Here is an 18110-nt window from a genome sequence, read left to right on the forward strand (position 1 = left end):
GAGTGCTGTTTTCCATTACTTATGGTGCTTTTCATGAAACTGATACTTAACCTTCCAGGCCACTCCCTAGCTTGTTCAACAAAGGCATTGTTCTTGCCACAGCTGATAAGCCCCTTCAGTGAGTACAGTGTTTAACATCAATAAAACAAATAAATCATCAAATTAAATCATGTCCTCTTGTTGATAGTGGAGACATCTAGAGGACAAGGGCAAATAATCCAGCCTATATAAATCCGGATCCTTACAGCTTAAACCATAAATCTATGCGCCAAAACAGACATTTGTACACTAACCGTCAACAAAAGCTGCCTTACTTGAGAATGTATACATGTATTGATCTGTATCTTCCATACTTGCCTGCATCATCACATTCATCATGTTCTTTGAGCTTTTGAGACAATTTCACAATAATGAAGTTCGCTGTTACGTCAAAAAGGCATAGATCTCCCCAATGACATGATTGGCAAGATGAGAATCTTTAGCAAAATTTGTTGAACCAGCAGCCCAGCTGTGTGTTTTTTTTTTTTGTCTGTTATTTAAATGAATTTGATTTGCCAGACGTAGATGTAAGACTTGTGATCAGTAAGTACAAGAACCGCTGATGATACATGGGGCTAATCTACTGACATTTCACGCCACGCAGCAGTTAACAATAGTGCAAGGGGTTTACCAGAAAAAAATCAAATCTGCTATAAAAAAAAAAAAGGATGTCCATATACTGTAGAAAGAGAGAGAGTGGGTGGGAGAAGAAGAAAACAAGAAAGGCACAAGCATGTACAATGTACACAGAGACTGATTGATGAAATAAGGTTTACATGGTTAATTAGATTTGAGAAAGAGTGGGAGCAAGCACTCAGGATAGAAGGTGGTATCTCTGCACAAACAAGATCCCCCAACCGTATCACATCCAGGTTCATACGCTAATTATCCTAACATTTTGAAGTGCTAATTTGTTTTACATTCATATGTACAACTACTGTAAATCTTCAACCTTTTCGACCATTGAAACACTTTTTAAAGATGAATTTATGTACCCAATTATAATGAAAATGATGCTAAAAATGATTTGTTCACTAAAGATGCAAGTTTCATAAAACTGTGCAGATTACTTCTCTACACCAATAGTTCTTTCAAAATATTGGTCACCATGGTTGAAAAAGTTGAATTATAGTATATATATGTGAACATTGTTTGATTTCATGCATGCAGTCCTCCCTATCTCTGCTATCCGTTCAAATACTTGTATAAATATTTCATTTTTTCATACACAGGAAACCGTTCCATTACTAGGTAAAATACATATGTACATGTACACAGATTTCCACGGTCTACATGTAGCTTTCATGAAATTGCTTATCAAGCCAAACGTAAAGTTTAATGGCATGCTACTGTCTTGAAAAATGCTTTCCCTGAGGTGTGTCCATGGACTAAATGTGGGCAGCTTTGACAACAGAGGTTTCTAGGATTCCACTACATTCTACCCTACTGAGATATATCAAATCCTTTAACAGTCAACATCTGCTGATGGCATATAGTTATTGCCATGCCTATTGAATACGTTTAATTTAATGTCTGAATGGTGTGATTTTCTCACTTTTATGTCAGCTGTCAGTTTTCAGGGTAAATGGCCTGAGTAACCCACTAGCCTTTGGCAAGTTTAAACTGACAAAAATTCCCACATGTGAAACTTATAAATGTATGCCATAGTGGTGGAAGGTAAGTGGTGACCTGAAATGAACTTCATGTAAGGCCTTCCAAACATCGACAGGAGCAGCCCACAGTTGATCGCTCAGGGTCCATTCCACACAGTGTGACGTCCCAATGTTCCGCAAGTCGTGTGGGTTAAGACACTACAATGCATGCCACCGACGTCAGACTTGGTGGTGGCAGTGGCACCCCTGGCTTTCTCAAGTAGCCTCCGTCACTGGCCAATGTCTCGTCCAGTGGCCAAAGGGGAGCGAATGGAATGGACCTTTATTGTCACCAACACAACAACAGCAGCATTGGAATGACAAAATATTGACGATTCCCTGTTCAAGGTTGGGATTCAACAATTACATTGTGTATAAGCCTCTGAACCACTGTGCCCACTCCTGATGGTGAATCTGGAGACTTACCAACATGGCTGTCAGGAACATTATTTTAGTATTCCATAATCAGCCCACAAGTGTACAACATGGCAGACTGAAAACTAATGGGTTTCTATAAAGAAATTTTAGTGCAATTTAAATTGTAAAACAGAAAGACAAAAAAAAAAAGGCTCTCAATGATGCCAAAAACAATTCATCCAGTGCAGATTAAAGTGCTTCTGACTAAATTATGTATGCCATTTTGCATACAAGTTGAATGGAACTCTGAGCTTAGTCAGACTTTTTTTTTTGTGAATAATATGGTCATGATGACTGAGCAGAATCAAGGCCATGATTTAGATGTATCCATATAAACTGTCACTGAAATCCTGCAGCTGTAAGCTTCCCCAGCTTACAAAAGAAAAACTCCTTGGAGCCATCAAGGAATATTGAGAATCCAGTTAGTCCCTTAAAGTCTGATGAACTAGACAACAGCTCACAGCATCCCTTCATAAATCAGCCAAAATTTGACTGGTCAGCCGATGCAGCATAACGACAAAGCGACTCCTAGCCGGTACCAAATGCCTGATTGAGCCATACACATCTGGAAGCACTTTGGATAGCACAAGCTCTTTGGTGTGTGTGGTGCGAAGAAAAGCATGGTGGTGCATCAGAAATACATCTGGAGCCAGACAACTCTCTACTGCAGCAGCCACAAGCTCCTACCAACCCTTTTTTTGCACATTATCTTTAATATTCTTAGAGGAACACTGTCTCCTTCACTCTTATTAGATTCTTCTTCCTGTTTCCTCAATGATTGTCTATAAAGTCATGTAAATCATCACTGGAAACACAGCCACTGATGGTCAGCTAACAACAATATAGCTGCAGTTTTGTTTTTGTAATAATGAACAAGAAAAGTACATGAGCACTTATGGTTGACCACTGAAACCTGTAAACAATAGTTAGCTAATGGTACAGTAATGTGCTTGAGCTTTTTTTCCACCAAGTTGCACACTGACAGATAAAAACAATGGCAAAAAAAAGGTCTGGCAGATGTAATAAAGACTGTGGAAAAGTAATGTAAAGTCTGCTCAGATCTCTTAAAAGCCATGTACTGGTCAGTGACTTGGGGATAGGAGGAAGTCAAAACTCCTTCCCACCTGTAACGAAGCGGTCAAAATCTATGGACTATTTTGTCCCTTCCTTCATTAGTTACAATTATTGATGTATGTGTGCCCATAAAACACCCACAGTTGTAGATACATGTATATACTGCAGGAATGTCCTCATTTCATTAACGAACACACAACGTTCTGTATCAGCTTCAACAAAAAGATAAAGCGATCATGTTTATACTATAATATTTTTTACCCTTTTTTACTTTTTATACTAAATTATTGTTTTACAACCATACTGAAGAATTTTTCACTTATACAACAAAGGTTAATTTTGTGGGTTGAGGAATTCAGATTGATCAAGGTAAAAATTCATTGACTTTCTACAATGGAAGGGATGTCATACATGTACATGCATTGATGGAGGACAGTCTTCGACAATGAAAGAATCACCCCATGGCTCCTACGCATAGAATGAGATCAGGCTGAGAATGTGCAAAATTCCTAGCCAAAGCCAGGATTGAACCTCCACATCTATGAATACTTAGAAAGGATACGGACTTTGTCTGGTATTCCTGTGTCCAGGCAGTCCCTAATCTGTTTGACCTCACTGTGCAGGCCAGGTAACCGGAACAGATCATTCTGCAGAAGAAAGAAGATATGCAGTTTCAACATTTCATAATCTGAACCAAAACAAAATGAACAATATCTACACATTCACTTGATTGATGTTTGACGTATTTGACAGCTGTCAGGCTAATGAGTGGAGAAAACCAGAGAAACCCCAGGCAAAGTTCCCAACCAGCCTTTACCCACCTGAGCCAGCAAGCTCGAGACCGCATAATCAACACCAGTTAGGCTCTGAATCTGCTCACAAAATATGGCATCGGCTGATTTTAATGCAACCTGACATTCATGCTTGTTGTGCATATGTATGTACATGTACTTTAAAAAACTTTTAATCCATGGTCAATTAATGCCAGGGGTTTTGACCAGGAGACCTAAAATGAGTTTTATTTTCATTTATTTATTTCTTTCTTTTCTGTTACACACCATCAATTTTATGATGTCAGTCAGATTTATGGGTGGAGGAAACCTGAATGCTTAAAGTACACCACCAACCCATATTATTGGCAACTATTACTGAAGAACTGTGCCATATTTGCCATTTTTTCATTTCTGTACAAGGCATGTAGTCTGCAGCAAACATCGTGCAGGACCATATAAGAGAGTACCATTGAAAAATGTCCCTGTCAGAGAATGAGGTTTAACCTAGAGTAATCTAACACCTTTATAACTGCTCGATCATGACCTGGTTCCTTTATTTTCATTTCATCTTCCTTTGCTAATTACATGCAAGATGCACATCACAATAGTTAAAGTAAAACTGGGCAAGGAACAAAATGCCTTTTATATTTTGCAGAGTCGGTACAAAAAAAGCTGATAAAAACACTGGGGTTTTAGAAGATGTACTTTAGAAGCCTGATATTGGCAGAAGTAAAATTTTGGAATCCCAGCTGAAAAGGACAACATGATTACAATGTTCATCATTTCATTTCCATAAATCCTCTAAGGGCTGATTACAAATGGTTGGGGATATTAATGGTAAATGATTGGTTATTACCTAAATGGTGTCCAATCAAATTTGCTAAATTCCTGGTGACCTTGTATAAAAGAAAGAAATTGATTCACTTTCACGTCATTGATAGCATTATTTGGATCCGTTCTCGGCTGATCATTAATCCAATCTTACAAAAATGGCTTGGGTTTCAGTTGAGCAAACCACATTGATTCTCCACACACAAGCGATCATGTCACCTCAGTGAAGAGAGAACAAAAATCTACCAGAGAATCTCCACAATGGCAAGTTTAATCATGATAGCCAGCTACCACAGAATCAATATGCATGGTGGTGTGGCTAGAGAAGACACTATCATCTTTTGTTCCATGAGCGAATTAATAATTTCTAATAGCTAGCAGTTGTATAGAATTATGCCCCTTTCATGTGTGCGAGAAAATCAAAAGAGCAGTGGGATCCACACCATTACATAGCAGCACTTTTAAAATGTAATCAATTCAAGAATTTCCATGACAAAACCAGGTGGTAGTGCTGCAAAATGCTCTCCTTAATTACCCTTATTAAATAAATGAGGATCAAAGTAGTGCAGCTAGTCGTATTTTAATGTCCCCACCTTGTGAACAAACAGAGCTGATTACTGTGGGCACCAGGATCGGGCCTGTGTAATTACAAAGAGAGGGGATGGGAGTCAATACCAGGCGGGTGCTGTATGGGGGTGGGGAGTGCTGATGAATCATCAAAATACAGGCACAGACTGGGATGTTAAACTTTTAACAGGCCACATTTATTGAGTGCTTCAGCCGAAGATGCTATTAGTCCTGCAAACAGGGCAAGATGACATGTGGGTGCAAATTGCTACACAAGCCCAAAAGATTACACTAATGCAAATTGCTGTTTGATGTTGAACAACAACTGCTGATGGCCAATCAAATATTACCAATTAATTTTTAGAAGGCATTTTCTGCTCTAACAAAATGTGTGAATTCAAATAAATTGTATGAAATATGTTATTGTCACAGTTCGTTTATTATATTCTCGCAGAGATGCACTAAACAATTTTTCATTAACATGGACAAAAAATACTTGATAAAATGAAGACTCATATGACACTATCTGGATTTAATTATGATCAAGGCTAAAAAGTTGTTGCAAAAGAGCAATATAATAATAATAATTATAATAATAATAATAATACTCAATAATGAGTTGTAAAGCCCAGAATATTGAATAATATCAATCTATGTACCTGACTGCCTCAATACATTGGCTGGAAAAAACATTCACATTAAATCTAAGTCAGGATAATTAAAGGTTCCCACATTTTCACATGGAAAACAAAAATGCAACCATCTGAAATAATCATCAGATACATCCAAGTTGTCTGGAAAACTGAACACAGTAGCATTGCACCCACGGAAGATGGACAAGAATTTGACGGAAAACAGAGCAAAACTATGTACTTTTTAGTGTAATAAATTAAGACTGTAATAAAATGAACAAGAGAGATTTTATTGTGATATATTGTCTATTGGATAGAGGAAAAAAACGCTGACACAAACAAGACAATAAAGAATGAAAAAAAAGGGAAAAGGAAAAATAAAAGAAAGAAAAACAATGAATACAATATGCCACTGTTGTCGTCTTGAAACATTATCAGTATGCATCAGAGATGATAAAGTGAGACAGATATGAACAAGGTAACACATTAACAAAAACACAGAGGTCATGACCTCTGCTTGGAAACAGGCCACCAAGATGGCAGATAAGAAACAAAGTCAATTAGATTTTTGACAACACTAAGACAAGGTTGAGTTGACAGGGTCAATATGGATTCTACAGCGAGATAAATTACATGCAAGGACATTAAATGTTTGGACACAGCAAACAAAGGCAGAATAAATGCCTGAGGAAGTTTGGGAAGACATTTGGTTCTAGCTATTATCATGTCTTGAGGAAAGACCTTAAATATTTGCAGAAGAAACATCACTCAAGGATTGAGCTTAGAGTCAATAGAAACTAGTGCACCAAATTTCATCACTCTGTATCAGGTTTCACAAGTTGGCACCCAAAAGTGCATTTTATAGGCAAATACAGATTGCATAATATTACTTTTAGAGCTGAAACCTCCAGCATCATTCTTCCAGGTGGATATTAACCTACCTTTTAAAAACAAACCCCCCAAGAAACTTTTTAAGGTCAATCTGTGAGTCTCGCAAAATGGGTAACAAATGACAAACTCTTAGTTTAAATGTGTATGGATTGCTAAAGCCAGACAAGTTTGATACTTGGGCTATAACCACATGGGACTAATCCTTCTCCACATACATGAGCGGTCTTATTCACACACATGTAACTATTATTATAACCAGGCTTCAAAAGGTTTCTCCCGCAGAGAACTTAACCAGGGCCACAGCATGTATTAAACTTTCAAAGACAAAGAGAACAGGGTGTGAACAGACCACTACATATTTTAAGACATCAATAACTCTACATGTAGGGTAGACTTCAAAAGGCGATGATGGGTTTTTGTCATCTGATGGCTTTATGATATACGATATGATAGCCCGGTAACAGTTAGTATCCTCCTGTTGCCAGGGAATATGTACCTCCTGAGGTGACCATAATCATCTCTCAGCTTGGCTCAATCATTTCACAAAGGTTTATTAGCCAGTCTACACTTTCCTTAACTACAGTGGTTCGTGTGTCTGAACAGAGCGGAGGTTTGATGTACGGCATTACGTTTATCATTCAGATTCGTCAACATGATGATATATTGTACTAATACGCATTGATGTTGCAGTAATAAAAAATGTATTTACTTATTTATTGATTTGAATGTTAAATGCACATTTTACAGTGAGGTTTATGGTTTTATTGGTGGAAGAATCCTGGAGTGCTTGGTGTAACCATTACCAGGTACAAACAAGCTCAGCCGAATCTGCTGGTTTCACGTCTACGACCTCAATGATGAGGGGCAGATAAGCTGGGCTGAGAACACCAACTAATACCCAAACAAAGGTGTAATGGCCTGGATTATTAATGTGCTATTCCAAAATACCTCCTTTCTGGAAAATGTCACAAATTTTGCCCACACAATAAAGTGAAGAATGGGTCTTCCACTATAAATTCCAAAATAAAGCAGTGATGTAAAAGTCCACAGGTATTTGTTCAAATGTACCTATCATAAATTCATCTTTATTTTCAAATTTCACAGACAATACGATATATGTTTTAAGTACATGTGTGGTAGTAGAAAGACCTAAAATTTCACCCTTGACAACAGAGTTGCACATTTTACCATTTACTCAAAATTCTCTCTATCTCAAAAGAAGTCCAGCGTTCTGAGATTTGAATGGAAGGTAAAATATCTATATATTAACTTTCAGCTCCAAAAGTGATATTTTATGACATTTTTTGCCTCTAAAATACACTTTTTTGGTCAAAATTTGAGGTCATTTACCTTCACTCTAGCTCACATAATGGCTTAAACATTAACTCGATGAAAAAAAACAACCCATATCATTCAAGATGTACTTAAAGTAATAAATATGCAAAAAAAGTTGAAAATTAGGTTAAACCCTCCATTCAGCTGCTTGATTTATGATGAACTTTATCATTCTGACAAGCAGACACAAGATTTTGGCAGTTTTTTCTGAAAAGCACATTTCAGTGAAAGTGTTACTGACTATCAGTTAGCCCAAATCTATAAGACAAAATTACCCCAAGGTTATCGGCAGTGAAGGCCATGATAGACCAGCACGGATAGACATGAAGGGATCACGGTTTTCAATAATTCAACACTGTTAGTGTGGTGAACAGAATATAATAGGCTAGGGTCTGTGAAGAGGAAGGTAGTTGTCGCCTAGGAGGTTATTTCAGTATATGTATGTGGCTTTGCAGTGTCAAACCTCAACAGGCACAGAGTGAGGATTCCACCACAAAGTCAGACCACACCGCCACTGGTGTGGACTGCATGGCCTTGCTGACTGACTGTACCAACCACCTTAAAGCTTCTCAGTGGTGTTAAATGCATCAGGAGGCTAGGTGAAGTGGTTTTGTGGCGTGGTATTTTTCTCCATGATCCACTCAGAAACCTGACCCAGCATACTGTTTATTGTGCATGGTGTAAAAGAATCAACGGCAATTATCAAACAATTTATTTCCATGGGAGTTCTACTCCGCACCCAACAATATTTCACTTCTACGAAGACAACCAGCATTTTAGTAGGACGGCAACAATAATCAAATACCAGTAAATACAATGAGATATACAGTATAATCCATATATCAGACTATGCTTGGCTGTCCACAAAGAAGAAAACTTCTATATTTCAAATTAAATGAATAGACCAGAACACATGAGATTTGGGTGTTGTCTGCGCAAGAAAATGAAGACACTGATATAACTCTGAAACAAGCATTGTGGGTGTAAAATCTGCCACACATTTAAATGAGCAAGGCAGTCTGGAATAGAAGAATATAGTAGAAACTTACAGGTTAAATCTCATTCCTTATTTATTGTACATTTACCTGTTGGATTCCGTGCTTATTAAGGTGGTCAACCAGTCGCCAGATTTCTTTGGGAACAGCAAATGGAGGTCCGTCCAACTCATCGTGACAAACGCGCTTCTCTAAACTACCAGGAGCTTCCTGAAGGACAATCACCAATTTTGTATTCATGAAAGTTGAGCCACTCATAAATTCTTTACTGACGTCTACCATACTATTTATAAACACATCCTGAATTCTGAAATTTATAGTAGCACTTTGCAAACCTCACACCCATACCAAAACCAGAATAAGAAACCATGCACTAGTGAGGAAAAGGGCAGCCTTAAAGAAAAATTTCTACATGCAATCAATACAAAAGGATCGCATTCATTTTTTCTGTAATAATTCTACACATTAAGATGAGAAATCTAGCAAAATCTATACAATAAGTGTAAATTTATTTTCAGAATAGAAAACACTTTTGTATCTACTGACTGCATGGCACGCTAGCCAGTAATACAAGCATTAGTGACTGACTTTATGCTGACGCTTTAATAGGCTGTGTTCAGAGTATGTGATTTCAATCCCAGTAAGCAATCGCTACATGTACACAGAATATTTTGTGCCTTCGGGACTCATTTGAATGTAAAAAGCACATATCCCGTGAGCCTGATCAACAATCAATCTGTTAACTTATTTATTCAATGGTATTTTGGCACACAAATGTCATACCTGTGGAAGGTCAGTAATATTCAAGGAACTTCATGTTAGACCACCTAAATATTGCATGCATGTTAAGGTGGATGAATCTGAGGATGGGACTAACCCAACACTCTGAGATTACCTAAAAATCAATGTCTTTAACACAGACAGGTGGTGATGCTTACACTGTACTTCACACCCACATAGGCATTCACGCAACAATGGCTGATTGTCTAAATTGCGTCTATGAGACATCACATTATTCATGACTGTTTTTATCATATACCCATCTGTCTGCGGCATCCAATACAAGCCATCTGGTACAAAGTTTTATATCAGATGATGACGTCAGCACTTTTTCTGGGACTACTTTGAACTCCCTGACATTGCCTGCACCCTGTACAAGGGAACCCCTGAATTATATTTGAGATGTACAAACACTGACAAACATACAAGCGATAAAATGTCACCGGCGATCCGGCGAATTCTTTCTAAGCTGAAATTTCAGCATTGTTGAAAACTGCAGAAATTTTTTTTATTTTTATTCCAGTTAGTTCAGTTGTGTACCATTTTGACATTTGATTTGTTTGTGTTGTTGCAGTGAATCACACAGTAGCGACATTTTGACGTAGCCTCCTCGGTGAAATCAGCACAGTTCTGGGGATCGTGTGTCGCATAGGGATACCGAATGAAAACATGGTCATATTGTTTAAAACTATGGTTATTCGTTTCAGTTTCAGTTTTAATATCTCCATTCAATTTCCATTGTGTAATTTCATATTTATTATGAACTATGCTTGTTTGCAGGTTTACGAGAGACGTGGTCAGGCGCTTCAGCGCTAAGGTTGAACTTGTAAGTTTGCCATTTCATTCTTGTTGACTTTGTTGAATAAAGAGGTATATGATAAACAGATCATGAAGACTATGCATGTCCCGTGAAGTTATATCAACTTCAGGCGAGTCTGAGTCCATCTTCAGACAACTCAAGTGGCTCACTTGGTTAGCGCGCTAGTGCAGCGTTATGACCCAGAAGCCCCTCACCAATGCAGTCGCTGTGAGTTCAAGTCCAGTTCATACTGGCTTCTTCTTCGGCCATAAGTGGGAAGGTCTGCCAGCAACGTGTGGATGGTCGTGGGTTTCCCCCAGGCTCTGCCCGGTTTCTTCCCACCATAATGTTGGCCGCCGTCGTATAAGTGAAATATTCTTGAATACGGCGTAACACACGAATCAAATAAATAAATAAATCAGACAACTCGATGTTGACACATTAAAGTGGATCACATACTCTCATGGTAATCTCTATATATAACTGATAATCCTTATTTGGGATGCTTCAGACATGTTTGAGCAGTCATGCCCGGGTCTGGTGGTTGTACACGGGTACATTTACCTTTCAAAAAACAAAAGTCACAAAAAACCCTGTATATTTATAGACCAGAGGGTTGTACAGACGTATCTCTCATTACGACAACATGGACATGCATTCATGGTACATGAAAACTTGCTTCTTTACAAAGCCAGAAGAGCCTGCATTATGGCTATCTTACCAGATCTATAAGTTGTGCCACGGGGACTTCATGAATGGGCTCATGCATCTGTATAAGGGCTTCTAAAGACGAGCCAAATGTACTGGGGATGTAGGAACCTGTGATAGGGACCTTCCAGCTGTTAAGGAACAACAACCACAGCCATACTCTAACACAAACTTATACAGTGTTTTTACTTATTCTGATGATGTTCAAAGGTCATACTTAAAAGGCAAAGAAAACACTAACATGATATAAGTCAGAAGAAAGGCCATTAAACACTGTTAGTTTGGTTTACATTTTTTTGACCTTTTCTGCCCATATTAGGACCAGTGGCATCATATCAGGTTTTGCCACTTATAACCACACGTTTTCAGCATTAAAAATGCATACATCTTTCAATGCATTCACCGCATGTACCTCTAATCAAATCATTTCAGGCAAAATACTGATGTGACGTAACTGATACCCTCTGGGTCACAACAAACCACCTTAAGAGTCTGATGTTTTAAAACCATTTTACTCAGTTGGAAAAATTCTGAAAAAAAACACATATTTTCCAGGACCGTTTTTTCAATAATGGTTTTTCATCTGATAAATAATTCAGTTTAGTCTTTTCTTTGCCTTTAACAGCAGTCAGGTTTATGGCTGAAGGTGAGCATACAGCGTGGATAAAACCATTTACTGCTGTGTATGATTTGAGGCAGTGCTGTAATTGTAGCTGATCTGATGGCCACATATTACATTACGCTGACAGCAACCTGCGGATGGTCGTGGGTTTCCCCCGGGCACTGCCCGGTTTCCTCCCACCATAATGCTGACCGCCGTCGTATAAGTGAAATATTCTTGAGTACAGCGTAAAACACCAATCAAATAAAGAAATAAATAAATAAATAAATTCTATTACATTCTGGAGAGATAACTCATGTCTTATTGCTCAAAACTGATGAAATGTCAATGAATTTGATTTTCTCAATGTGTGTGATTCTTCTTGTTTTGAACTGCGATATTTCAGCTATGCAACATCAAAAAGACAAAAAGTTATGCTTTCTAATCTTTATGTGCGATACTTTATCAATGCATAATGTAATTCTTCAACCTTTTTACATGTTTGCAAGGTGTGCATAGAAGCCCATTCTGAAGGCATTATTCTGTGTAGACTATTAATGAAATTATACTTTTTGTGAAGCCCTGAAATTGGCCAATCCATCCACTGTAGTTCTTTACTCCAAAGTCAAATTATAAATGTGCAAAAAATGCACTGAAAGTTGCTCTTCCACATGCGAAAAGGTTGAGAAATTAGGGTATGTAAATTTTGTTTATGTTATCTTTTCTCTTTATGAGCAAAGAAACAAAACAAATCCAACAACTAATGACATACATGTAGTCCTGGATTAGCATATAGATAGGTAGGTATCTGGATGTATTTCAAGTGTGAACAAAGCCAGCTGAAATGTGACTCAAAAAAAGGATACAAAGAAGTCTTTGCCACCATCCAGATGTAGAACTAGAATGTCTTCAATGGTTTCAGCTCCTGAGTTCAGTAGACCAGCTGCAGACTTCATTACCTCCACCTTGATCTCCACCTCACAGGAGTAGCCTGGTCAAATAAACATAGAGGCAGGGGAGGCCCATGTTTACATAGTATAATAAATGTGACTGAAAATAGTTGACCAACATTTTTGACAGGTAACATGATACAGTCTAGTTTTTTTTTTATCTTCAGCACTAAGAGTTTTTAACTCAAAACTCCCCTACTGTAACTTCAACTACTTCAACAGTCTCAGAGAAACAAATAGAAACCAACCATAATGCTGGTCGGCGTCGTACAAGTGAAATATTCTTGAGCATGGCGTAAAAACACCGATCAAATAAATCAATCAAATAACCTAAACAGAAACCCCATCAGGCATAGCTGTATAAACTTTGCTTCAAATGTCTGTTTTCTATAAAAAAAAAAAAAAGCATTAGCTATTGAAACCACAGCATGAGTGAATCGGGCACAGTTGTATAGTTTATAGTTGTATAACCTTAGCTTCAAATGCTCCTCTTTGGTGGAACAAGTAAGGAAACCATAGTCGAAGTGCATCAAGAGCAGTTAGCTTTGCTTTAAATCACTGTCCTCGGTGGAACAAACTGACTGAGGAAACTGATATGGTACAGCAGTATAAATTTTCCATCAGAGGTCTGTCTTCCATGGAATAAATAAACAGGCTGAGGAAATCACAGTAAAGACTGCATCATTTACTGTCGTATAAACTGTGCTTCAAATGTTTGTCCCCGGGGGAAACAAACATAGAAGCGAGGAAACCATGGTGTGAATGAATTTAGTCCAGTAAAAAATTGTGGAAACATGGCAGAGCTTGGGGCAAACCTACAGCCATCCGCAGATTGCTGTCAAATCTCCCCACGTAAGCCCAGAGAGAAGCTAGCATGAGAAGGACTTAACTCACAGTGACCGCACTGGTGACAGGGTGCTGGGTCCCTGCGCCTTGCTGGCACTCTAACACCTCAGCCATGGAAGTATGATCATTACCATGACATATTAAAAACAATGTCACATTCTACAGCAACCAACTTGTTTTGTTTGACTTACTGGTTTCCGTAAACAGTACTGATTGCCATGTATTCATCTGATCAGTGTTTAACTTCCTGCTAATAAAATTTTTTACTTACATGGTCACGATCAGATTTATGGGTGGAAGAAACTGAAGTGGTTGGAGTGGAACACAACCCTTCGCTAGATACCTGACAAACTACCTGACAACTGCCTGAAAAACCACCTGACAACTGCCTAACAAACTACCTGACAACTGCCTGACAAACTACCTGACAAACTACCTAACAAACTACCTGACAACTGCCTGACAAACTATCTGACAAACTGCCTGACAAACTACCTGACAAATTGCCTGACTACTGCATCTGAGTAGGGACTGCTGGATACCAAGTCGAAGGCCTATAACCATAAGTGCCAGGGAGAACCCCTAAATATTATTGAACATACTATCATTAGTAGATGTAACAAATCTTCCAGACAACACCTGGAAGCGAGAAAGGCTGCCTTCTGAGAGATACCAACCTGGCATTATAGTAGATAAAACTGGGTCAACTGTCAACCAGGGTTTGGAGTAACTGTCATCATCTAACTTGTTGATGAATTCAAACTGCACAGGGAGCTGTAAGATAAAATACAATGACTATACACTCTTAATACATCTAATGTATATATATAATCTATGTGTTACAGCTGAACATCAATACTGATAACACAGTTAAGACATAAAATTAGCAAGTAAGTCATAAGTCCTTCATTCAATTAATGTATGTGTACTGTAGGCATATTCATGAGATATCCTACTGGAAAAATGGAAGTTTTAGCAACGATACTAATATTTGGTAACTTTTATTTGATGCTAAAAATTCACTTTTTGAGAAACAGAAAACTTCATTTAATCTCGCTGTATACATGTAAGGCCTACTTGGGCTTTAGTACAGAGATATTTGTATCACTACATGTACATATAATAGTGAGACGCTACAGCACATTAATAATACTTTGCTTTATTCAGTAGATGTATTATATATTCTGCCAGCAACCTGCAGACCTTCCCACATACGGCCAAAGAGAAAGCCAGCATGAACTGGACTTGAACTCACAGCGATTGCATTGGTCCAAAGTATTTTATGTAAACATGTTCAGTACACAATTCAAACGCACAAAATCAGAAGTGTTACAACAGGGCTTCAAATCCCTCTACACTATATGATCCTCGATGCTACACACTGTATTTACCAGCAAAGGTTGAGAATTTGGCATATTTCATAAAATTCCCTGTTACCTGTCCTGTATTGGCTATAGTCAAGACCTGTACTTGGGGCTCAAAAAACTTGACATTCTTGAATTCAAACTGAGGACAGAAAACAAGTGATAAGTGAAAATCTGATGTAATTAAGTCAACTTTCAATTGCTTAAAGTTGTTGTGACACACCGTTATAAGGGAGACAACTTTTAATCCACAAAATCAGAGACGAATTTGAAGAGATGGAAAACATTACAACAGATCATGTACACAGTGATTGCATTTTGTAAATTAACAAGATGTTTGGGTTATAAATATGTATAACCTTGCAAAGTATGCACTCTTCAGATAATTTCAGAGATATTCTTAAACTAATAAACAATTTTCTACCCGAAATGCAATTCTGCAACAACTTTAATTTCAAGAAATTGGAAACAAAAAAATGATAGAAGTGTACATTTTAATCTCACTTAAAAGCATAACAGTCTTATTTATCCCTTACCTCAGTTCTGTCAAGTTTCACCTGAGGCAAAAATTCATTTTCTAATCTATCTAATTTCTTCATCACATCCTCATACACTTTCTTGTATCGTACTTGATCAATCACTTTCACCTGAAAAAAAATATATACAAATGTTCACTTCTGAGCTACTTCAATGCAAAACTTAATTCATTTATCTGAAAAGAGGGTCACAACAAAAATGCATTCAATAATCTAACAACATTTAAACTCTTCATACATGAGCCAAATTGAATGAACAAAGTCATTTTACAGAAGGGTTTTCTTTCTGAAAACATTTCAGTGACACTCATTAAATGGTCTTATCCATTATATGCCTTTCCAAATCAAAAGGCCAATTCCGTTCCATAAAGGCGTTTTTCTTACCGTTAAAAAAATGACAGACAGAGAGCTGTGTATATGAACATGTGATACCAATCAAATTTACATATGCATAGGTGTAGGAAAATCTGGTTTTCAAAGACAGCAATGGGCAAATTCAAACAGATGAGTAAACTTCCTATTGTGTCTTTTATCTGTTCAGGACTTCTATGACTTGATCTTACCGCTACTTCAAACAAGGACAGGACAGGCTTGTGGTCAGAGACTCGGAGTTTGGGCTGACTAGTGTAGTACTTCTGCTTAATGCCACTGCCCTTCCACAGGATTCTGTCACACCAGGCCGGAGCTCGGTTCTTCTCACTGAAACAAAGTGTGATCAGTATACCACTTCCACCTCTAAATGGGGGTAATTTTGAGACCAAAATATCACAACAAGTTACCTATACAGATTTCCATGCAACTTGGCAAAAAAATCCAAAATCAGGAATGCTGTAATTCACATGGTATGCCTCTGTCAGTGACTGAGATTCTTTCAGGAAACAAATGAAGAATGAACAAATTATACACTGAAAAGGTAAGTCAATTACTTTCATTCTACATATCATTAAGCGACAACCTGAAAATAACATGTCAGAACAAATTTTGCACAGCTTTGCGCAATGTCAGGATCAGGAAACATCATAACAGCAAAGCCACACTGTGTACACTGGTTTAAAACCGAAAGTGAAAGTGGTAATTTCACACACAGACCTGCCATCCCAATCATCTGAGCCAGGCGTATACTTGTAGGAAGGACGGAATGTAATTTCATGCTCATTGTAACCCTTGAATATATCAGAATTGGGCCCCATCTGTTGGAATAGCTGAAACAAAAGATTGCTGTTTAAACACCATGTTCACAGGTAATGGGACAATCTAAAGACAGTCTCATTACAGGAATAGTTCATCATAAAAACTTTCTTAAATTCTGTACATGTGTGATAACGAGATGATGCCAGGGTTGGTGGGGGTGGTGGTGGGGGAGGGTGGGGTTGAGGGGGGAGGGGATATTTACCGTTGACATACACATGACCATACTCACTGAGGTTCACTGTACTGCTAATTTGTATTACCCTACAACATATTTAGGGGTCCACGCTAGTTCCTAGCGGGACACTGCTTGAAATCGTTCGGATGATTATTATTATTATTATCATTCTTAGTCAACTTAGTTAAAATGGCAATATCTCTAAAACTGGTCAAGGTAGAAAAAGCAAACTTTGCAGCCTTACTGAGGAACATATGAAGCAAATGTTTGTTTTGTTCTGTTTTACCAGTCGCATGATTTAGCAGCCATTATGAATTTTATTGATAAGCTAAAAAAAACTCTTCTTCTCCAAAATGGCTTAACCTGTAGAGATTTTTAATACTGCTTAAAACTATTGAACACACACAGTATCTGGTGCCCCCTGATGTTAGGATGTTAGGATTGCAAATCTGCAAGAATTATTTTGTACTATGTGTTGTTTTAATGTTATGACCAAACAACCCTCAAAAATTTGACAAAACCCTACTATGTAAACAACACTGGAGCTTCGCGCTAGACTGCAGTTCGCGGGAACGGGCATCAGTTCTGCAACAATGTATTCTTTCTGTCTTTTGTACTCGTCCAGCAGCTGGAAATCAAAGCCACCTAATCTCAATGCTAGTCTTCAGTACTTGGCCAATTGTAAATGACGACTGGCGGTCTAGGGTTCAAATCCAATACATTCATTTCCACTTGTTATTTCATGCTTTTTCCCATGGTCATGAACTGTATAAACACCAGACTACCAGAGGTGGTAAAAGACTAGTAGCGTGGACCTGGCAAAGCTGTTGGATAACAGCTTTAATTTCATCTTTTTGTTACATAAATTCACATTTTCTTACATCTCAAGGCACATTTTAAAACATTTTAGACATCTTTTTTTACATATATACTTTCAGTTTCACGTGTTTCTAT

General features: G+C 37.8%; 1 protein-coding gene across 3 annotated transcripts in view; it reads right to left on the reverse strand.

Annotated features, from left to right (window-relative positions):
• The window catches only part of LOC135481884 (inositol polyphosphate 5-phosphatase OCRL-like), a 69616-nt gene that overhangs the window by 31161 nt on the left and 20345 nt on the right, over nucleotides 1-18110 (reverse strand). For all 3 annotated transcript variants that reach the window (XM_064761647.1, XM_064761648.1, XM_064761646.1), the window contains 9 exons: nucleotides 16880-16992; nucleotides 16354-16489; nucleotides 15791-15901; nucleotides 15328-15396; nucleotides 14568-14664; nucleotides 12961-13085; nucleotides 11507-11617; nucleotides 9297-9416; nucleotides 3745-3829 (listed from right to left, as the gene is read on the reverse strand). In XM_064761647.1, coding sequence (XP_064617717.1) covers nucleotides 3745-3829; nucleotides 9297-9416; nucleotides 11507-11617; nucleotides 12961-13085; nucleotides 14568-14664; nucleotides 15328-15396; nucleotides 15791-15901; nucleotides 16354-16489; nucleotides 16880-16992 — 967 coding nt within the window. The remainder of the gene's footprint in view (nucleotides 1-3744; nucleotides 3830-9296; nucleotides 9417-11506; nucleotides 11618-12960; nucleotides 13086-14567; nucleotides 14665-15327; nucleotides 15397-15790; nucleotides 15902-16353; nucleotides 16490-16879; nucleotides 16993-18110) is intronic.

The sequence above is a fragment of the Liolophura sinensis genome, chromosome 1, assembly GCF_032854445.1.
Source record: "Liolophura sinensis isolate JHLJ2023 chromosome 1, CUHK_Ljap_v2, whole genome shotgun sequence".
Lineage (NCBI taxonomy): Eukaryota > Metazoa > Mollusca > Polyplacophora > Chitonida > Chitonidae > Liolophura > Liolophura sinensis.